Source organism: Hypanus sabinus, chromosome 1, assembly GCF_030144855.1.
Source record: "Hypanus sabinus isolate sHypSab1 chromosome 1, sHypSab1.hap1, whole genome shotgun sequence".
NCBI classification, from domain to species: Eukaryota; Metazoa; Chordata; class Chondrichthyes; order Myliobatiformes; family Dasyatidae; genus Hypanus; species Hypanus sabinus.
The window spans coordinates 115,214,005-115,237,125 of NC_082706.1; the positions used below are offsets into that span (position 1 = coordinate 115,214,005).

The window sequence follows — 23,121 nt, forward strand, 5'->3', positions numbered from 1 at the left end:
CTTCCGAGGCAGTGCATTCCACACCTCCACAACTCTCTGGGAGAAGAAGCTCTTCCTCAACTCTGTTTTAAATAACTGACCTCTTATTCTCAATCCATGCCCTCTGGTACTGGACTCTCCCAACATCTGGAACATATTTCCAGCCTCAATCCTATCAAATCCTTTAATTATCTTAAACGTTTCAATCAGATCCCCTCTCAATCTCCTCAATTCCAGCGTGTACAAGCCCAATCTCTCCAATCTCTCTACGTAAGACAGCCCTGCCATCCCAGGAATCAACCTAGTGAATCTACGCTGCACTTCCTCAATTGCCAGAATGTCCTTCCTTAAACCTGGAGACCAAAACTGTACACAATATTCCAGGTGTGGTCTCACCAGGGCCCTGTACAAATGCAAAAGGACATCCTTGCTCTTGTACTCAATTCCCCTTGTAACAAAGGCCAACATTCCATTTGCCCTCTTCACTGCCTGTTGCACTTGCTCATTCACCTTCATTGACTGGTGAACTAGGACTCCTAGGTCTCTTTGCATTTCTCCCTTACCTAACTCTACACCATTCAGACAATACTCTGCCCTCTTGTTCCTGCTTCCAAAGTGGATAACTTCACATTTATTCACATTGAATGATATCTGCCAAGTATCTGCCCACTCACCCAGCCTATCCAAGTCTCCCTGTATTCTCCTAACGTCCTCTTCGCATGTCACACTGCCACCCAGTTTAGTATCGTCAGCAAACTTGCTGATATAGTTTTCAATGCCCTCATCTAAATCGTTGACATAAATCGTAAAGAGCTGTGGTCCCAATACAGAGCCCTGTGGAACCCCACTAGTCACCTCCAGCCATTCCGAGAAACACCCATTCACTGCTACCCTTTGCTTTCTATCTGCCAACCAGTTTTCTATCCATGTTGAAACCCTGCCCCCAGTGCCATGAGCTCTAATTTTACTCACCAATCTCCTATCTGGCACCTTATCGAAGTCTAGAGGTCTAGAAGTCTAGAAGTCTAGAAGTCTAGAAAGTCTAGAGGTCCACGAGCCAGACCTCATCAGAGGAGCAGAGGTGGAATTCCTAGGTGTCACTATCTCAGAGAACCTGTCCTGGACCCATTATATAAATACAACTGCAAAGAAAGCATGACAGCGCCTCTACTTCTTTAGGAGTCTATGGAGATTCAGCATGTCATCAAAAACCTTGACAAACTCCTATCGATGTGTAGTGGAAAGTGTACTGATTGACTGCATTATTATGGCCTGATAAGGGAACACCAATGCCTTTGAGCAAAAAATCCTACAAAAGTTAGTGAATTCAGCCCAGTATTTCACTGGTAAAGCCCTCCCAACCATTGAGCACATCTGCACAAAACGCTGTCATAGGAAAACATCATCCATTATCAAAAATCCTCACCACCCAGACCATCCTCTTCTCTCACTCCTGCCATCAATTAGAAGGTAGAAGTGTCTCTGGACTCACACCACCAGGTTCAGGAACTGTAACTGGACCTCAGCTATCAGTCTCTTGAACAAAGATGGGTAACTACACTCATTCTATTTCTCCTGTTCCCACAACCGATGGTCTCACTTTAAGGACTCCTTATCTTGTTATTTCCTGTTCTCATTACTTATCACTATTTAATTATAGTTACATTTGAACAGTTTGTTCTCTTCAATGCTCTTGTTCTTTCATTGATTCTGTTTACAGTTACTGTTCTATAGATCTGCTGAATATGCCTGCAGGAAAAAGGACTCTCAGGGTTGTATGTGGTGACGTATATACTCAAATAATAAATTTTACTTTGGTCTTTTGAACTTTGACTATATAATACTGTGGTTTTCCAAAGGTATTCAATGCAATTCAAATAGTCTGACAGATGAGCCAAGGTGCCTAATGAATGGTTCATTGCTGCTCACCTGGGATAGCTTCATGTGCTGTGAGAACCACACTGATAATTGGTTTCTTTCCTCCTCCGTTTTGATCAGCATCCTTATATGTCAACTTTTCGGTTTTTTGCCAACGTGGTCTCTTAATCGCCCTCTCTCTTTCCTCATTCAGTTCTGCTTCAGGGTCCATTTTATCTAGAGAGAAAAGGAGAGGAAGAGAGAATGTAAACTAATGTATCAAATACCGTCCTGTCCACATCATCAGATGCTTTGAAATATTATTCTCCACTATGTATAAGGAGAATTGTCCTTATGCTCCCAGATATTAAGAGGTGATTGCCTGTTTTATTTTTATGTCTCCTCTCTTTTCATTTTCTCTCTTGTTTATCACTGATCACTTCTGAACTACTGATCTCAACGACTTGCTTCTATCCAAAACAAAAGCAGCTATTTTTTTCATAATCATGCTCTCATAAACCAACTACATACAAGGACTTTCAGAACATGTGGGAACTTATTCCATGACTAGAATTTTTCTTGTCCAAAAGCAAATGTAGTGCACCTGTTCCTGTCCAAATGTAATAACCCAATTCGGCAGAGAACCATTCAAAATGGGTCCTGTCCTAGGTTTTATACCATTTTTGTAAAGAAAAACAGAATAGAGAGCAGTAGGTCAAACAGTACTGCAAAGGCCTCTAGCACTGAAACATAACAGCCATTAAATGCAAGAAGATCCCAAACAAGATGGGAGTATTAAAGTTATAATTAGTATCAGAGAACAGAATTAAAATGAACAGACTTTGGGCACTTCAGCATTATAAATCTGGGAAATTATCTACCTCTGTAGTCAAAAGAACATTGTAGGTCAAGTTTAGTGGTGATTTTTGCTGGCTGCACTGCCTCCCATGCCTCCGAATACACCTCACAGCTTCAAAGATCACAAGAGCCAAGCCACTTGCCTCTTCAGCAATGGTGTAAAGAAAAGTCCAAAGAAAAGTAAGCAGAACAACCCTAATTTTGTATTTCATGGAGTCCATATTTGGTTTGGACCATAACCTAACTTCGGATGGACAACTCACAAGTGCCCTCAAGTTTCAGAATTGTGCTGGCCCCAAAAAAAAACTACAATCCACAAACCAGTGAATAGGAATGAGGCAAGGACGGTGGAAACAAAAAAAGCAAAAGTCTTTGTTCTTGCCATGTTGCAGGAATGAAAGCAGCCATTTTGCAAGAGTGTTTTTGCAGCTGCCATTTTGTGACCTATTTGGTTCTTGTTCAAGGATACCTTAACCAGACCTATCTCTGATGAATGTGGACACAAGGCAGTTTCTGTAGATAAGAAGCTGTTTATTATGTAGACAGAAAGAACAGCCCGTGATCTGATCGTCTGGATTCAGGTTTTGGCTGATCTGGTTGGACGAGTTTAAACCAGTCTGAATTGAAAAGAACAAAATGAATGTCCTAGGCCACAAGGCTGGAGTGAAGAGCTATAAAGCAATACTGCTTGTAGCCATGGGCCACATCCAATGGGAGGCTGACACAAGTCAGTCAGATCAGCCTGAGCCAATGAAGTTGAAGCATCATAAACTGACTTGATAAAGAAAAGAATATGAATGGAGGATTTGGGGAGCAACAACTCTGGAGACCAGCCAATATGGTTGTGGATAACTCCACTTTGGAAACATGGAGATTACTTTGGGATCACATGGAATGCCTGGCCAGCATAGACTCCTTTTCTTGGGTATTACCTTTACTATTCTTTGACTGTTCATGGAGGTCAGGGCAATCTAGTGGTTGTGCATGAAGGTATTTAGAGTGTAAATTCACATGCTTGTTAGCTGAGACAATAAAGGTACTTGTCAAATACAAATCCCTTCTGTGCCTAACTGATCATTATTTTTGACAGTTAATACATACAACAGTTGGGTCCTGAAATTGAGATTCCAGCACTCACTTTAGGCTGGGACTTCATTATGAGCATCAAGCAGAGATTTATAAATCAGCCTTGAAATTGTTAGAATTGGCAATTCAAATACTTCTCACAGTGAAATTGCTGAGCTTTTCGTTCAGATTTTCACACCTATAAATGATAAATAAAATCAAACTATACCCGGTTAGAAAACAATTTCACAATATTAAACCAGTGTGAGTTATTACCATCTTCTGTTTCATCCTCTTCCCCTCCATCATCCTTCAATACAACAAAGCAACGATGCTTCCGCAGCTGCCTCCTATTTGAGAATTTCCGACTGCACTTCCGACAATCCAAGCTGTCTGATTCTTCCAAGTCTTCCTCGTCTTGGTCAGGTTTGCCCTCTGTACTGAGGCCGCAGTTACTGGCATCTCCCGACTCCTCTGCTTCAGCATAGAATTTCTTCTTTGACCCTTTGGGTCTTCCTCTTTTTCTCTTTGCAGCTACTGTGACTATAATAACAGAAACATAACAGGGTTACACCAACTTTGTTAAAAGATTTCCATACCATTATGAATGATTCAATCAAATACCTATAGTTAAAATTATAACAGGCAAACCCTGTGTTACTAGGGTAGAGGAAGGGGTGTAGAGTTAAAAATGCTAAAAATTGACTACACCACAATTTTCCATAACACAAAGTCATACCATCTGCACAAATTAAAAAAAACCAAATTTTTCCCCACATATATTCTGAGACCGAATTACATCATCTAAATTTTTTTGGGTGATGATTTGTGAATTCAGCAAGCCTTTATAAGACACTAGTCAGGCCACACTTGGATTATTGTCAACAGTTTTTGGCCCAATACCTCAGAAAGGATGTGTTGTCATTAGAGAGAGTCCAGAGGAGGTTCAAGAGGATGATTCTGGGAATGAAGGGGTTAACATACGAGGAGTGTTTGGCAGCTGTACTCACTGGAATTCGGAAGAATGCATGGGATCTTATTGAAACTGCCGAATTTAAGAGGACTAGATAGGGTGGATGTGGAAAGGGTGTTTCCTGTGGTGGGGGTATCCAGAACTAGATGGCACAGCCTCAAAATTGAGGGGCAATGCTTTAGAAGAGAGGCAAGGAGGAATTTTTTAGCCAGAGAGCAGTAAAGTTCTGGAATGCTCTGCCACAGACTGCAATGGAAGCCAAGTCCATGGGTATATTTAAGGCAGAAGTTGATCATTTCCTTATCAGGCAGGGCATCAAAGGATATGACGAGAAGGCAGGTGTATGGGGTTGAGTGGGATCCAAGATTAGCAGTGATGGAACGGCAGAGCACACTCAATGGGCTGAATGGCCTAATCCTGCTCCTATGTCTTGTGGTTTTATGATCTGTATCAATGATTTTAATTGGGTGACAATTGGATATAGAGAAAATGATGTGGGTGTGTAACTCTTTACGTCCCTGGATTTTAACTTTCAAGCTTATTTGCTTGTACATTGCTTCACACCCAATAATTCCTATTAACTGAAACTCATATTCTGTGGTCGCACTAGAGAATAGAAATAGACCCTTTGACCCAGCTGTCCTCAACCTACAAAGATTTCCATCTAAGCTGGTCCCATGTTCCCACATTTGGCCCATATTCCTCTAAACCTTTTCTGTCCACATACAAGTACCAGCTAAATGTTGTCATTCCATAGACTAATCACCCTCTGTGTGAAAGATTCCCCTCAGGTTCCTATTATACCTCTCATCTCTCACCTTAAACTTCTGCCCTCTAGTTCTTGATTCCCCAATCAAACTTGAAAGAACAATATAACTTACAAAGAGGTCATTCAGACCATCAAGTTTGAAGATGTATTGCAAGGAAGAATGTTTCAGAATAGACACTTTCGGCATGGTTGATTACAATACATTTCGATTTTACTTTTTTTTTTGAGCAGCTCTTTGACCCAACTCGTTGAGTAACAAAATTGAGCTAGTCCTATTTGCCTGTATTGGCCCATATCCATCCAAACCGTTCCAATCCATGTAACTGTTCAAATTCCTTTTAACTACTACTTTTTCTGACAGCTGTTTGTAAATATCCACCACCCTCTGTATGAAAGAAAGGCCTCTTTGCCCCCTTTAAATCCTTCCCACACTCGACCTATCTCATCTAGTTTTAAACTCCCCTATCCTGGGAAAAAGACTGTAACCATTTATCTAAGGCCATTGTGATTTTATAAATCTTTACAAGTACAATCTTCAACCTCCAAAGCCCAAGCCTATCCAGTCTTTCCTTAAAACTCACACCCTTTGTTCTGCACACTTTGGCAATCAGGCCACGCACAAGTCCAAGCGTAGCCTTACCAACATCCTGTACAGTTGTAATATGATGTCTCAACTGCTGTACTTGATGCCCTGTGTAACAAAGACCAGCACGTCAAATGCCTTCTTCACCACCTTGTCTAACAGGGAATGTACCCCTTCCTCTCTCTGTTGCACCACTCCCAAGAACCCTGCCATTTACTGTGCAAGTCCAGCCCTGCTTTAACTTAACAAGATACAAGCCTTTGCAGCGGTCAGAGTTCAAATTCCACCTGTCATTCCTTGTCCCACTTACCCAGTTTTTTTCTAGATTCCGCTGTAATGGATCTTTCAAAAGGCTAAAATCTACGTAGACAACATCTACAATCCTGCTCTTTGTTAGAAATGACAAATTAAATGACATGACGTATTGACTTTTAAAATAAAATCAATTTCTTGCTCCCCTCTTCAAAAAACTCAAATTCATGCCTTTCCAAATGCACATGGATCCTGTCTCCAGAAGCATCTCCAGTAACTTTCTCAAAACTGATGTTGGGCTCACTGGCCTGTTCTATGGCTTGTCCTTGCAGCCTTTTAAAAAGCACAATGTTAGCTACCTTCTAGTCATCCCATGCCTAACTCTGATACAAATATCTTGGCCAGGGCCACAGCAATTTCTTCTCTAGTTTCCCTCTATTTTCTAGGGTAGAGTTGGTCAAGCCCTGGGTTCTTATCAATCTTCGTGCTCTTCTAACACCGCCACCACCTCCTGTTCTGTTATGCAGATACAATTCAAGGCATCTCTATTCTTTTCTCTGAATTCTATGGCCTTCTCTATGCAAATACAGACAAGAAATATTCATTTAAAACCACGGCTATCTACTGTGGCTCCACACATAGATATCCACATTGATCATTAAGAGGCCCTTAATCTCTCCTTAACTAATTGGAACACCAACAATGAAAAATTAATCATCCATGCTTTCCTTTACTCCTGACATGCCCCAGGACAGTAGCATGGATGGCTAGAGGCCAAAGAAGATTACCTGTCTTTGGTTTAGAGGATTGTGTGTGTGTGTTGTTGGGAGGAAGGTACAGAGCTTGTTTTGCTATTGTTTTGTGTTCTGCATTCTGTTGTAGGCATACATTATCTTCTCTGTAATGTGTCCCGACACTTGTAGACTGCCCCCACGCACCCTCTGGTGCGTTGACTATCACAAATGGTGCATTTGCCTGTATGTTTTAATGTACACGTTGTTAAGCAATCTGAATCTAAAGTGTCGATGTAGATATCTAAATGTGGAGCCACAGTAGATGGGCAAGTTTCAAATTTAACACCCACCGCATGCTAACCATAGATTATTAGTTAAAATGAAACACACAAACCTAGTTTTCATTTGAACTCTCAAGCTTTCTGAGAATTTTATTTTTTCATGTACATTGATATGGTACAGTAAAAGCAATGATGGGCTGTCTTTTAGGCCAGGAGATGTTTACAACACAGTTTGTTTCATGTTTACTTCTTGTTCTAGGCCTTTTACTAATAGGGCATCTTTTCATTGCCTGCAACGTGCACATCTATTCTTAACTCTTTGTTTTTTACATTTTCTTTTGGCATTCTTACGGCGGTGAATTGGACTTGAGCAATTCCGATGAGTCATAGCTGGCTTTGGCCTTCGCTGTCTCCTGTTGCAACACATCGTCATATTCAAGCTTGATGTTCACAGATTGTGCATCTTTATGTCTGTTGCAGCTTTATATACCATACACAAAAGTGGGCTGCTCATTGTGACATCAGCTGAACTCATTACATCACGTCTTTGGGTCCAGATTTGCTATAATTTTTGACAAGCATTGTGACACCAGTGCAAGGTTACTGCCTTTTTAGGTTAAATAGTCAACAACATACCCTCTGCAGTCTCACTAAGTGGAGGGACTTCGACTAAAGGAAAGGTAAATGATAGCAGAATTAAAACAGCCAACCACATGGGATAATTGCTTACCAGCAATGTCCTGAACCATATCAATTTGCAGAAATTTGAAGTTTCATCTAGTGCATTACTAATTGCATCTACTTAGTCTCCTTAATGACAATAGAGTAACTTATTAAAAAATGCTCCTACACTTTCCTTGGCGTCACATAAATGTAGATTGGTGCTTTCAGTGCCAATTGGTCTTGGAGTGAAAGCTTCCAGTGCAGGTGATTAGTTTAAATGAAAGCCACAAGAGCTGCCTTGAGATTTTGGTCACTGATTCTCCTGAAATGAATTTTTTGTCCAATAACACACACAAAATGCTGGAGGAACTCAGCAGGCCAGGCAGCATCTATGGGAAACAGTACAGTCGATGATTCGGGCCAAAACCCTTCAGCAGGATGGGAACATCAACTGTATTTTTTCCATAGATGCTCCCTGGCCTACTGAGTTCCTCCAGCATTTTGTGTGTGTTGCTCGGATTTCCAGCATCTTTCCTCTTGTTTGTTCATGTCCAGTAATTTTTTTTTACAGAAAAAACCCTTTGATTATGAAAATAAAATTTGATCTTTGCCTCAGCTCCACTTTTTAGGCACCTTTACAGAGGAGAGATTTCTCTATGACCATGAATATTCAGCCTCCACAGTCTGTATGAGTAGAGTATTCCAAAGATTCGCAACCATCAGAAAAATATGGCTTCCATTGGTCTTAAGTGAGCAACTCTTAAAGCTATGTGCACACTAATTTTAGGTTTCACACAAGAAAAAGCAGCCATACAGAATCTCACAAGCTTCTACGGAATCTTCAGACATTCTTCTAAACTGCATGAGGTTATGCAAAACCTGCTTACATTTTTCCTTTAAGTTAACTCCTTCATCACATAAAACTGTTAATTTTTTTTTTGAAAATTATCTTCCTAAAAAAGAGATCAAAACTGCACCTCACTGTCCATATGTGCTCTTAAAATTGACTTATACAGCTATAACAAGGCTCCCCTGCTTTCATACAAAAGCAAAGTTTTTTAGTGCACTCAAAAAGTCAGGTAGTGTCAGCAAAAGGAGACATAGAATCAACATTTATATTCAAGTATTCCTCATCAGAAGTGGAAAACTGAGACAAGCATGTTTCTGGCTGTGAGATCTTTCCTGTTGCTTGCAGGATCTCTTGGCTTTAGGATCGGGCTTTCATTTTTAACTTGGCTAATTAATATTTTTGAATAAACTGGCAGTGCTCCTGGAAAGCTCTTTGGACTTAATTGAATTAATATTGTTTTCGCAGCAATGATATTGGGGTGAAATGGAAAACAGACTCAAGAACATATGGCCAGCAGATCTCTCAAACATACCCCACCATTCATTATGACCATCAATGCTGGCCTTAACAACTGTTCTGTGCCAGTTTTGACTTATCCTCTATTCCATAGCCTTTCAAATATTTATCTATGCATTTCTTAAAAACATAATGACCTTGCTTCCATCACCCTCCAAATGTCCTAGCGTAGTTGTACTTCAGAGCTCTTAGCACAAAAATAAAGGCCGGCACTCCAGTATAGAATGAATTCTGTAATTCTGAACGTGTAATTCTGTAGAAGTATGGAAAAGATTTCATCACAATATTTCAAAAAGATATCTCCTGGACCACAATTAACTCTTAAAACAAATGGATTCTATAAAGTGCAAACTGACATCTTTAAAAAAAATCCATCTCCTTTTCTGTCACAGTTAAGGAGTCCATCAATTTTCAACACTTGTGATTTCTTGTCTACTATGATATTTTGTATTAAGCAGTTAACTACTTAGCTTTCTGGTTCCTACCAATTCCCATTACAGGTTCAGAAATTCTGCTGTATTGAAATGCTCCATTTCCCATGAAGCACTCGCCACTCTTTGGATCCAATGTAATTTCCTGAAAGTAAAGGTTCCCTCTAAAATTCCACTTGATGAATAACTGAGAAACTTGACTGGTTACTGTAACACTGCGATCGTTTGGTTTTGTTCAGATCAGTTTGGGTCACAGTTGGACCCAACATTGACAGAGCATCAATTCATTTATAGATATGTATTCTGTCAAGGGTTTCATGTAGCTGACAAAACTATGGTATCTTTGAACCCATTGATTCTTTAATCCAAAGGTAGGACTCCAAACTCAGTAAGTTAATTGATAGATCAGACTGAAGATCTGAAAAAAATTATTTGAGAATAAATGCATTATGTGAATGAAGAAAGGCGAGATTACTTTGGGATCCTACCTTCTTCAGTTCTCACAGGCTTCTCCGATGCTGGAAGAGGTCGTAATGGGACAATGACATCACCTGGTGCATGGCCTTCATCCGCATGCTTCTCAGAGAAGTGAGTTAACAGCTCATCTTGACATGGGGAAAACAAATTGCAGAGCTTGCACATGAAGATTGAAACCAGCTCTGTGCAACGACATGGGAAGGACGTGAAGGAAAAGAGCAGAAATTTAACAATCAGGAAATTATTCAGATTTTATTCCAGTTACTTTGTTAAAACATAATTTGTGTCATTTTGAGATCCAGATTATCTGCCAGTCTAGCGGTAATCCCACTGAGAGAAAAACAAATTACAAAGAAGACTCCCTGGGGAAATCAACCTGAAGCTTCCCATCCAAACTCTTTCATGTTCCTGATACTGCCAATCCTGACCACCTTCTCACGGATCCATTGATAAAGGGTCTAAGCTGCCAGGCACTCTGAATTTATGGAATGCAGGGTCAGCTTTTCTCTACTTTCCTGAAGCCTGAGACACCTATTAATATTTGATGCAGTACAAGAGGTGAAGGAGTGAAGCCCACCTTGTTGCCTTTAAGAAGTCCGTGTTGTATGTGAGACATTGTAAGAATGAAAGGAGACAGAACAATGTAAATGAAGTAAGTTTAAACAGGACGGAAGAAACCCTGTGTGTTTGTGCACACTCTTGGAAAATGGAATCACAGTTTCAAGAATCCATTTACTAGGCAAATAGTATTCTAGGCATTATAAACAGAAGCATACAGTACAAAATCTTAAAAGCTGCTCAAGGAGGACTGTGTACTCACTGAAGAATTACAGAAACATTTTGGATAAGGGTACAGTAGAGTTGATTGAAGTAATCATGCATTAGGCTATCCCAGATGAAACTGGCTTCACTAAGAAGATTGAACAAGGTACAGAGACCTCCTGCTGTCTGGTAGTTGTTCTTTTGATCTCTGAATATTGCAAAAACAAAGGAGCTGGTTGTGATTACAGGAGGAATGGAGACGGGCTAACCCCTATTGACATCAATGGATCTGTGGTTGAGAGGGTAAACAGCTTCACGTTCCTCAGCATTCACATCATTGAGGACCTCATGTGGTCTGTACACACCAACTAAGGATGAAAAAGGCACAACAGCACCGCTTTCAGCTCAGACGGTTGAGGAAGTTCGGTATGGGTCCGCAAATCCCAAGAACTTTCCATAGGGGCACAATTGAGAGCATCCTGACTGGGCTGCATCACTGTCTGGTATGGAAACTGTACTTCCCTCAATCATAGGATTCTGTAGAAAGTGGTGTGGACAGTCCAGCACATCTGTTGTTGTGAACTTCCCATGATCCAAGGCATTTGTAAAGCTAGGTGGAAGAAAAGGTCTTGTAGGATCATTGGGGACCAAAGTCATCCCAACCACAATCTATACCAGCTGCTACCATCCAGGAAACGGTACCACAGCATAAAAGCCAAGACCAGCTGGCTGAGGGATAGCTCCTTCCACCAGGCCATCAGACTGATGAACTCACGCTGATTTGAGTATATTTCTGTTACATTGACTGTTCTTTTTATTATAAATTACTATGATTGCACATTGCATATTTGGACGGAGATGTAACGAAAAGAGTTTTACTCCTCATGTATGTGAAGGATGTAAGAAATAAAGTCAATTCAATTCAATTCCTTGGTATGATTTCAACAACGTGAATACAAGTTATTGTTGTTGCCATCTTAAGAATGTAAATTGTCTAACATATACCGTTGAAACAAATGTAAAAGGCAGTGTCTAATGTCACATGGGATAACATGAGAGGCAAATGGTGTATAAAAACAACTCCCAAGTTGTAACAGTCAAGGAAGTCCTGTCCAAAAAGACACACTAGGGGAAATGCAATTCTGGATTGGCTTTACATAATGAACCAGATTTGATTAGGGAACTTAAAGTAAAGGAATCCTTAGGACACAGTGATCATAATATAACAGAATTCATCCTGTAGTTTGAGAGGGAGATGTATCAGTACAGGCAGTCCCTGCGTTACGTACGAGTTCTGTTCCCGAGTCCGTCTTTAAGTAGGATTTGTACGTAAGTCGGAACAAGTACATCCGGTATTATTTAGCGTCAGTTAGTCAAACGTTTGTCTTAGTATATAGTATATATTTTACCTTTCTATGCATATAAAACACTTAAAAAATGTATGTATTCCAATAATTAAACCACTGCGTTGCTTAGTAATAATTGTAGCTTTCATTGGGGCAGGGCCTTTCACATGCTCCATTATTCTCACTTTATCCTTTAAAATTGTTCCGATCATTGACCCACTGTAGCCTAACGCTTTTCCAATGACTGATGGCATTTCAACTCTTTCCAAAAGTTTTATTAATTCCACTTTATTTTCAATTGCGATCGCTTCCCATCAACGGAACAGAAACACTATGGGCGACAGGTCCCGACCTCCGCTGGGTCCTAAGGACCACAGCACTGAATTCCACGGGTCCTAAAGTCCACTGCACTGAGCCAGGTTAAATGGTACAAGTGGGGGCTGGGCTGGGTCTGGGTACTGTATTTGATCCTCCACAATATTCCATGTGGGAATTTAAACTGGAGATGACAGTGTTTTTTTTTAATGAGGTCGAGTTGTGAGCTTGACATCAACCCGGCACGGATGGTACGGGAGTCACTGGATCGAACTCGGGAAACTCCACTCTCAAGCCCGGCGCTGATCTCACTGCGCCACTAGCCAACCGGAACTTGGGGGGGGGGGGGCGGTCAGGGTGAATTTTGCTAAGAAAAATTTAAGCCAAATACAAAGTTACACACTCAACACAGTGTCAATGGCAATGACTTAAAATGGCGGACAGCATCGCAAGCCAACTTAAAATGGCAGACAGTGTTCTCCTTCCTTAGTTCGCAAGTACGAGTTGTCCGTAAGTCAGAAGTTCATAACTCGGGGACTACCTGTATCACAGCATAGTGAAGGGAATTACAGAGGTATGAGAAAGGAGCTGGCCAAAGTTGATTGGAAGGGGAGACTAGTAGAGACGATGGCAGAACAACAATGGCTGGAGTTTCTGAGAGTAATTTGGAAGCATAGGATAAGCACATTCCAAAGGAGAAGTACTTTAATGGGAGGATGAGGTGTCCAACAAGGGAAGTCAAAGACAGCATAAAAGCAAAAGAGAGGGCATATAATACAGCAACAATTAGTGGGAAGTTAAAGGATTGGGAAGCTTAAAAAAAACAGAAGGCAACCAAAAAACATAGAGAAAAGATAAGATATGACAGTAAACTAGCCAATAATATAAGAGGATACAAAATCTTTTTGCTGATAAATAAGGTGTGATAACAGAGGTAAAAGTGGATATCAGATGCTGGAAAATGACACTGGAAAGGTAGTAATGGGGAACAAAGAAATGGCAGATGAACTTAATAACTATTTTGCAACAATTTTCATTGTGGAAGACACTAACATTATGCCAGAAATTTGAGTGTCAGTGTGCAAAAATGAATGTAGTCGCTATCACTAAGGAGAAGGTGCTTGGGAAGCTGAAAGGTCTGCAGGTGGATAAATCACCTGACCCAGATGGACAACAGCCCAGGGTTCTGAAAGAGGTGGCTGAAGAGATTGTGGAGGCATTAGTAATGATCTTTCAAGAATCACTAGATTCTGGAACGGTTCTGGAGGACTGGAAGATTGCAAATGTCACCCCACTCTTTAAAGAGGGAGGGAGGCAGAAGAAAGGAAATTACAGACCAGTTAGCCTGACTGGTGGTTGGGAAGGTGTTGGAGTCCAGTATTAAGGATGAGGATTCAGGGTACTTGGAGGTACATGATTAAACAGGCCAAAGTCTGCATGGTTTTCTTAAGGGGAAATCATGCCTGACAAATCTGTTGGAAATCTTTGAGGACAGAATAGGCAGGATAGACAAAGGGGAGTCAGTGGAAGATATGAGGAGGCAGGGAGTCTGTAGAAGGACTTAGATTAAGAAAAGGACAGAGAAGTGGCAGATGAAACATAGTGTAGGGACGTATTCTTTCACTTTGATTGAAAGAATAAAGGCAGAGACTATTTTATAAACAGCAGAAAATTCAAAATTCAGAGCAGCAAAGGTACTCGTGAGTCCTTGTGCAGGATTCCTTACTGGTTACCTTGCAGGTTGAGTTGGTGGTAAGGAAGGCAAGTGCAATGTTAGCATTAATTTTGAGAGGACTAGAATATAAAAGCAAGGATATAATCCTGAGTCTGTACAAGGCATGGTCAGATGGCATTTGGGGTACTGTGAACAGTTTTGGGCCCCTTATCTAAGAAAAGATGTGCTAGTATTGGAGAGGGTCCAGAGGAGATTCATGACAATGATTCCTCTGTGCCTGGGCCTGTACTCGCTGGAGTTTAAAAGAATGGGGGAGGTGGGTGGCATTGAAATGAATCCTATCAAATATTAAAAGGTCTAGATAGAGTGGATGTGGAAAGGATGTCTCCTATAGTGGGGTTGTATAGGATCGGAAGGCACAGTCTCAGAATAGATGGACATCCCTTTAGAAAAGGGATGAAGAATTTCTTTGGCCAGAGGGTGGATCAGGGTGCAAAAGTTAAGGGGAGAAGTCAGGAGAATGGGGTTGAGAGGGATAGTAGGGCAGAGCAGACTTGATGGGCCAAATGACCAACTTCTGCAGCTATGTCATATGGTCTAAAACAGGTTAGAAATTGAATAGAATGTGCATAAAATGCCAATGTGCATTTACAATGTAAAGAGCATTATAGGAAGTGGTTAATGTGTGTTGTACTTATGGAGGTAATAGAGGGAATGGGGCAATAAATAGAATGTTTGAGAAGATTAACTGCCCAGAGGATGCAACTTTGAAGAAAGCATTAAGTTTTTTGTTTTAATATCGCTAGATTTTTTTTGTGCTAATAGCTGATTAACATTTTAAATTCCCCACCAATTTGTTGAGTTAATTTCTGATCGGCCCCTCCTCTAACAAAGGCGTAGCATTCCTTTAACTGTGGTTACTACTGCTTTCACTAACTTCGAAATGTTCCATCACTAACTTATGCCTTCAGCTGTCAAGTTCTGAAACGCTTCTCTGAACTTTTGCACCTTAATACTCTGTACCGGTGAGCTTCTCTTTCCTAATAGACACCTGCATGAAAATCTCTAACTTGTGGCTCAGACTCTACTTTACCTTTCCCTGGTGTGTTAACCTGTACTTTTAGACCTGAATTGAAGATGTAAGTTATTGTTCTCAGATGGGGCGATTTGTATTTAGACTTTAATCGAAAAAAGAAAATTAATTACAGGTGCTAGAACCTTTGAGTAGTACCAACAAAGCAACCACGCTCAATTATGAACTCTGTTCTCACGAAACGAGAACTATCTAAATAACTGTTTTATTTCACACCAACCCTCATGCAGATGTGAGCAACAACGTCCCTTTGAGTGACAGGGGAAGGGCGGGTCCGAGCGTGGCCTCCGCCAATCCTCGTTGGCAATCGGTCGTCAATCAAACCATGGCCGACGGCGGACAGGCGTTCATTGACTTTTCTTTCTCTATATATTCGTTAGAACTTTTGCTTTTCAAGATGCATCGCCAGTCAATACAAACAATTAATTAAAACTTTGTAACCGTGGTCCGGAGGTTTTTTTTGGTTTTGAACTCCATTCGGCTGGTAGCTCGCACTACTTTTACCTTTCAAAAGAAAGAGAAGAAACAGAAAATGACTCGGTCGCCAATACTCACCCGGAGTCCGATGATCCATGAGTTTAGATATAAATACGTGATATTTTAATTCTAATTACATTTAGACGTTACTCGAAGAGGTGTCATTGTATTATATTTTTTAAAAATATTTTTCACTTTCTGACGAATCTGCGGAAGTAATATGGCGGCTCCCCTTACCCGGAGTGCATCACGCGTACCAAGGAGGTTTACGATTGGGCGGGAAGGTGCAAGAAGTGACGCTGGACAGACAGAGGGCGCTGGTCCTCCGACCGCTCCTCGGTCTCTCGTGACGTGAAGGGAGCTGGAAATTTGGCGAGTGCTCCGAGAGAAAAGACACGTGGCTTTGGGTTTAGAGAACACTTTTAAGCATTTTGGTTCTTGGTAACTACAGACGAATATAAAATTGAAGTTTTTTAAAAATCTGCATTATCTGTGGAATTAGTTCTCTGAGAGGATGGTGATCGGGTGAAATTCCTCACGTGGTGCCTCAACTATATTTCGTTCTGTGGTGCAGGAGGGCAGAACTTCACCAATTCTTCTCACTGAACATAACAGCCCTTTCCCCAACACCGTACAGTAACTATCGGTTACCATTGCTAGGAGTACCAACCTTCTTCCCTCCCATCTCCCACCTACTTGTCCTCCACCATCCACAAGCACCAGCTCTGAATTTCACCAGTTCTCCATTCACTCTTACTACTTTTACAATAGTAGCCACCGCCTCTCTCACCCACCTGCTCTCCTAACCTCTAGTCTTCCATCTCAACTCTCTCGGACATCGGCCCTGTCGCAATCCAACCTCAATCAAGAGTGACCCTCTTACCAATTCTGGCTGCTGCTTTTCTGGTTGACTCAGCCAAATCTCCTGATTGTCAATCTGCCCTCTTAATCATCTCAGCTGATCCACAACTTACACCCTTGTCTCCCAATTCTCAGCCTGTTCCTCATACAATCCCAATTTCCAATCTTGTTCACAGCCCAAAGTGGTGCTCTCTTAGCTATGCCAGAGACCCCATCTCCATTCTAAAAGTATTTTATACCACCCGTTCTCACATCACCCCTATTGCATTCTGATTAGAATGTAATTTTTTGACTAGATCCTAGTTCACAGGTGACCTACAAAGAAAACGATGTTTAAATATTTCATCAGTATTCCAATTTCTCTATAAATGCTAACAATTTTCATACAACACGGTGGAATAGTGGGCAGTGAAAAAAAGCTGATGTTACAACGGGATATAGATCAAGTGGACAAGAGAATAGGAGATGAGATTTATCTTGGACAGGTGAGATTGATGCATTTGGGAAGTTGAACCAGGACAGGTTGTACAGGCAAAACCCGCTGTTGTGAAGGGGTTACATTCCTAGAAAATAATCCAAATCATGATTTTCTAAACAGTGGAACTGTATCATTTGCACATGTCAGGAAATATGTTGAAAAACATTAAAGCATTGATTTTTTTTCAGATAAATTCTGTTCTGTTTCTCAAACTTTTGAGTAGTGATTTGTGAGTTCTGTAACGTGAACAGCCGTAACATAGGGTTCACCTGTTCACAGTGAATGGCAGGTCCCCACGGTGTGGTGCTGAATAGAGAGATTTCGGGGTACAAGTGTGTGGTTTGCTGAAAGTGACAATGTAGGTAGACAGGTTGCTGAAGAAGTCCTGCCTTCATTAGCTGAGATAACAAGTACAGTAGTTGGGACCATGTTATACGAGTTGAAAGCAGTGGTTAGGCTGCACTGGGAGCTGTTCTGGTCACCACACTACAGGAAAGTTGTAATTACAGAGGAGGCTGCAGAAAAGATCTACAAAGATGTCTGAATTGGAATACTTGAGTTATCAGGAGAGATTGGATAGACTGGGTCTGTCTCACCATGAGCAAATGGGGCTGAGAGGTAACGTGATGGATGTACTGTACAGGTGACCCCCATTTTTCTAACGTTCGCCTTACGACACCTCACTGTTATGAAAGACCTACATTAGTTACCTGTTTTCGCTAACAGAAGTGTTTCACTTTTACAAAATAAGGCAGCACGCGCCCTGAGCAGTCAAGCTCCTCCCCCGGAACTGCATTCTAACTACCATAGCTTAAACACGTGCCTGTGAGCCTCTGTGCTTTATCTCGATTTATTTTGTACATCTGTTAGCAAGATGAGTTCTAAGGTACCTGTATCAGAAAAGCCTGAAAGAGCTCATAAGGGTGTTACACTTAGCGTAAAACTAGACATAATTAAGCATTTTGATCGTGGTGAATGAAGTAAGGACATTGTCCGCACGTTGAACTTACCTGCGTCCACCATTCACACTATTTAGAGAAAGAGTATTGAAAGCTGCTGATGTTACATAGAAACATAGAAAATAGGTACAGGAGTAGGCCATTCAGCCCTTCGAGCCTGCACTGCCATTCAGTATGATCACGGCTGATCATCCAACTCAGAACCCTGTACCTACTTTCTCTCCATACCCCCTGATCCCTTTAGCCACAAGGGCCATATCTAACTTACTCTTAAATATATCCAATGAACTGGCCTCAACTGTTTCCTGTGGCAGGGAATTCCACAGATTCACCACTGTCTGTGTGAAGAAGTTTTTCCTCATCTCGGTCCTAAAAGGCTTCCCAATATCCTTAAACTGTGACCCCTCATTCATGCCCACTTTCAATGACTGGTATACAATGACACCCAGGTCTCGTTGCACCTCCCCTTTTCCTAATCGGCCACCCTTCAGATAATAATCAGTTTTCCTGTTCTTGCAACCAAAGTGGATAACCTCACATTTATTCACATTAAATTGCATCTGCCATGAATTTACTGTTGGTTCTGCTCATAGCAAAGTGGTCTCTCTTAGTCGGCATCCAATAATGGATAAAATGGAAAGTCTATTGCTTGAGTGGATTGATGGGTGTACAAAGCGTGGTGTTCCGTTAAGTTATCTTATACTTAAGGAGAAATCAGTCAGTCTTTTTAATAAGCTGAAACAGAAAGCACTGGACAATGGTAATGAAAGTGTTGCGAAAGTGAAATTTAAAGGCAGTCATGGGTGGTTTGATCAGTTTCTGAGGCGAGGGCATCTTCATAGCTTAAAGTTTACTGGAGAGTACTTCAGCTGATACCGAAGCTGCCGCAAAGTTCCCAGCAGAACTGAAAAAAATAACTACAGAATGTCGCTATGTTTAACTGTGACAAGACTGCAATTTATTGCAAAAAATTGCTGAGCAAGGCACTTTTTTTGATAGAAGAAAAGCAGGCTAAGGGGCACAAGGCATCTACCATTCAGAAAATCCGAGAGTACTTAAAGGCATTGATAAGAAATCACTTCCCGGTGTGTTCAATTCACATCCAAGTGGTTGGAATACCCAAGTGCTTTTTTCTAAGTACATGAGTGGATATGTTAGTTCTTTTGTTGAAAAATACTGTGGAGAAAATAACCTCGATAATAGGTGTCTTGTGATTGTCGATAATTGTGCTGCTCATCCACCTGGCATTACCGAGAATGGCGGTAACATTCATGTTGCGTTTTTACCGCCGAATATGACATCGTTGCTGCAGCCATGTGACCAAGGCCTAATAGCCACAATCAAGGTTTACTATACACAAAATGTGATGCGATTTTATTGTAAGTGCCATTGACAGAGAGGGCAACTCCGAAGCATCTTTGCGAGAGATCTGGAAAGAGTACAATATAAAACTGGCAATTGCCAACATTGGAGATGTTCTCGATAGGCTAACAGTCTTGATGAGAAATAGCGTTTGGAGGAAATTATGTCCCGATGCAGTGAACAATTTTAAAGGCTTCGAACCATCAACAATAAATACAGCAACAGTGAGTTTGGCTAAGGAGACTGGGTTTGTCGAAGTTAACGAAGATGATAGTGAAGAGATTTTGGCATCCCATGACCAAGAACTGACAGGTGAAGAGCTGCTACAATTGTAAGAGGAAAGGATAACAATCGAAACTGAACGCAATAGTAAACAGCTCGAAAGTGAAGTCATCCAGGAACTGAACACGAAGCAATTGCATGAGGTTTTCGCTGTGATTGACAATGCTGAAATGATTGCAGAAAAGTATGACTTCAATTTTGAAAGGGTATGTAGGTTTAGGGCAGGTTTGCAGGATGGTTTGAGTGCTTACAAAGAACTGTATGATAGAAAAATGCACGAGGCTAAGCAGTGAAGCATACTGTCGTTTTTCAAGCCTTCCACATCAGCCACAGCAGACAACGGACCCCGACCTTCGACATCGAGGCAGGCAGACATAGTAGACATTAGTGAGCTGCCTGCTCTGATGGAAACAGATGACGATGAGATGACACCCCAGTCTCCTCAACCTCCCACCAACCCAGCCTCTGATGGCTCAGCCGAACACACCATCATCAGCATGCTCGCTGTCTTCCCGATTCTGGTAGGTGAAACTACACTGTACATACATTATTTCTACTTTATATAGGCTGTGTATTTTTATGTGTTATTTGGTATGATTTGGCAGCTTCATAGCTTAAAGGTTACTGGAAAGAGTGTTTCTGCCAAGAGCCCTTGCGTGAGATTTTCGCTGCAGTGGACAGTGCTGCAATGATTGCTGAAAAGTATTCCTACTTTATATAGGCTGTGTATTTATCAGATCATTCCTGCTTTTACTATATGTTACTGTTATTTTAGGTTTTATGATTTGGTAGGTTATTTTTTGGGTCTGCGAACGCTCACAAATTTTTCCCATATAAATAAATGGTAATTGCTTCTTCACTTTATGACATTCCAGCTTGCGAACCATTTCATAGGAACGCTCTGCCTTCAAATAGCAGGGGAAACCTGTATATATAATTATGAGGCAAAGGGAGATCTCCAGAATATGTTTCTCATGGTAGGAAGTGTCTAAAACTAGGGAATGGGGGTTTAAAGTGGGGGTGAGGAAATTTTAAAGGAGCCTGAGGGCTCCTTTCACACAAGGAGTGGCTGATATTGGAATGAGCTGCCAGAGGTGGCAGAGGTAGGGTCAACAGCAACATTTACAAGGCAACACACAAAAACTGTTAGAGGAAATTGGCATCAATGAAAGGAGTGGACAGTTGACAGATAATTTCCTGGAATACTGCGAAACACAAGGCCCTTAGCATTGTCAATGATCCCTCCCATTTGTGCAATAATCTTTTTGCTCTCCCCCGCCATGTAGCACTAGGACAAGGACTGTTCAGATGGGAAACAATTCTTCCCCCAGGCTGTAAGACCCTGCCACCATCCAGGTCTCATCACATATGAAGCACCAGTAGCATTATGCAGTTTATTTTTTAACTTACATCATACTGTGTTGTACATCTTGGTCCGTTGGAACATTGTTTCATTTGGCAGTGTACAGGTATGCTATTGAAATTACAATAAACTTGAACTTAAACTTGGCTCATCTGCACTCTAGATTCATCATTTCATTTCATTCCATAGATACTGTCTTGCCTACTGGGTTCCTTCAGCAGTTTGGATGTGGTTCCAGACTCCAGTATTTGTAGACTCTTGTATCTTCATTAACAAGGCTTCTGGACAGGTATTTGAATAAAAAAAAGCATAGAGGGAGATGGAATTAGGCAACACGGCAGGTGAAGGGCCTATTTCTGTGCTGTAAATCTCAATGACCCTTTGTCATCCTTGCTTTTAAACAAAAAATCTGTTTTGTTACCAATGACAATGTGAGAGCAAGTGAATACTTCCCATCTTCAAGTATTGGGGGAGGGATGATATTAATTATTTTCCTTCCAGAAGTGCCATGTTCCTGATGAATTTCTGATATGTTCTACTTTTAATTCACTTTTTTATCATCTGCAGGAAATTTCTATGTAGAGCTGATTGGATTGAAAGCCAGCGTCAATCCAAATGTGTAAAGAAGTCTTCATTTAGATTCCCAAGCTATAACCACCTGTCCCTGTCATCCTCTTTGGAAATCATAACTTTGTGATTGACAAGCTCATCATCAACGTTACTGTTTTCCACCTCTGGTAATTTTTCCTCAGCTTTAGCACAACTTATTCTTCTAGTTCAGCAGGAGCTCCATGGTCTTTGCTGCACTCTTTCTTATTGCTCCTGTATTTTTTAATCTCATCTATTGCAACAGCCCTTTGAGTGGTTTTGTGCTGTTTCTTTTTTTTACCTTATAGGCACTTTTCAGAGTTGCTCAATGCTGCACTTCTACTTGGACAGTTTGGTCCTCTCCTCCTCTTCTCTGTGCTCAGTCAGAGGTGGAGCATGTGATTCTGGAGGGGAAAGAACACAGTTAATTTGCCCCTCACCTTTTTTTTAAGAACTAGAAATTATTTAAATCTTACATCCATCACACAATGTGAGACAGTAAGAATCTTTGCGTTATGATTCCATTGCAATGTATTGACGTGTTAATTTATAAGTCAAATGGTTTGTAGAAAGATGCTGTCCTGTAGCCTGTTAGTCTGGATTTAATGCTGTGGTACCGTTTGCCAGACAGAAGCAGCTTAAACAGTTTATGGTTGGGGTGACTGGTGTCCCCAATAATCTTCCAGGCCTTCTTTCTGCACCTGCCGTTGTAAATGTCTTCAGCAGAGGAAAGTTCACATCCACAGATGCACTGAGCTGTCTGTACCACTCTCTGCAGTGCCCAGCAATCGAGGCTGGTGCAGTTCCCATACCCGGCGGTGATACAGCCAGTCAGGATGCTCTCAATGGTGCCCTTAGAAGATCTTGAGGGTTTGGGGGCTCATGCCGAACTTCTTCAGTCGCCTGATGTGGAAGAGCTGTACTGAGTTAGCAGTACACTCAAGGTGCAAAGGGAGTAGAGAAGGGGATTCAGGACACAGCCTTGGGTTAGAGGGGCAGAGGTGAGGGAGCACATCCTAACCACCTGTCGGTGATCTGAAAGAATCCAGCAGCACAAGGCGGGGTGCAGACTGAGGTCTCTGAGCTTCCTGCCAACTCTGAAGGGAATTATGGTGTAGGATGCTGAACTGTAGTCCAGGAACAGCATTCTAACACATGCATCCCTGTTCTCCAGGTGAGTGAGGATGGTGTTAGTGATGTGGCTACGGTGTCATCGGTAGACCGGTTCTGACAGTAGTCGAATTATAAGGGGTCCTTTCTGCTGAATTGGTG

At 41.4% G+C, this 23,121-nt stretch overlaps 1 protein-coding gene across 4 annotated transcripts in view; it reads right to left on the reverse strand.

The window, feature by feature from the left end:
- The window catches only part of LOC132396921 (zinc finger protein ZFAT-like), a 116,555-nt gene extending 94,211 nt beyond the window's left edge, over nucleotides 1-22,344 (reverse strand). Inside the window, exons 1-4 of one of the 4 annotated variants that reach the window (XM_059975029.1) lie at nucleotides 16,035-16,758; nucleotides 10,300-10,470; nucleotides 4,036-4,302; nucleotides 1,909-2,073 (exon numbers count right to left, since the gene is read on the reverse strand). In XM_059975029.1, the coding sequence (XP_059831012.1) occupies nucleotides 1,909-2,073; nucleotides 4,036-4,302; nucleotides 10,300-10,470; nucleotides 16,035-16,053 (622 nt within the window). In that variant the 5' untranslated portion in view covers nucleotides 16,054-16,758. Of the gene's footprint in view, nucleotides 1-1,908; nucleotides 2,074-4,035; nucleotides 4,303-10,299; nucleotides 10,471-15,699; nucleotides 15,840-16,034; nucleotides 16,759-22,150 lie in introns of those variants that run through there. The other 3 variants (XM_059975043.1, XM_059975038.1, XM_059975019.1) reach the window with 3 other exon arrangements.
- Nucleotides 22,345-23,121: the final 777 nt, after the last annotated feature.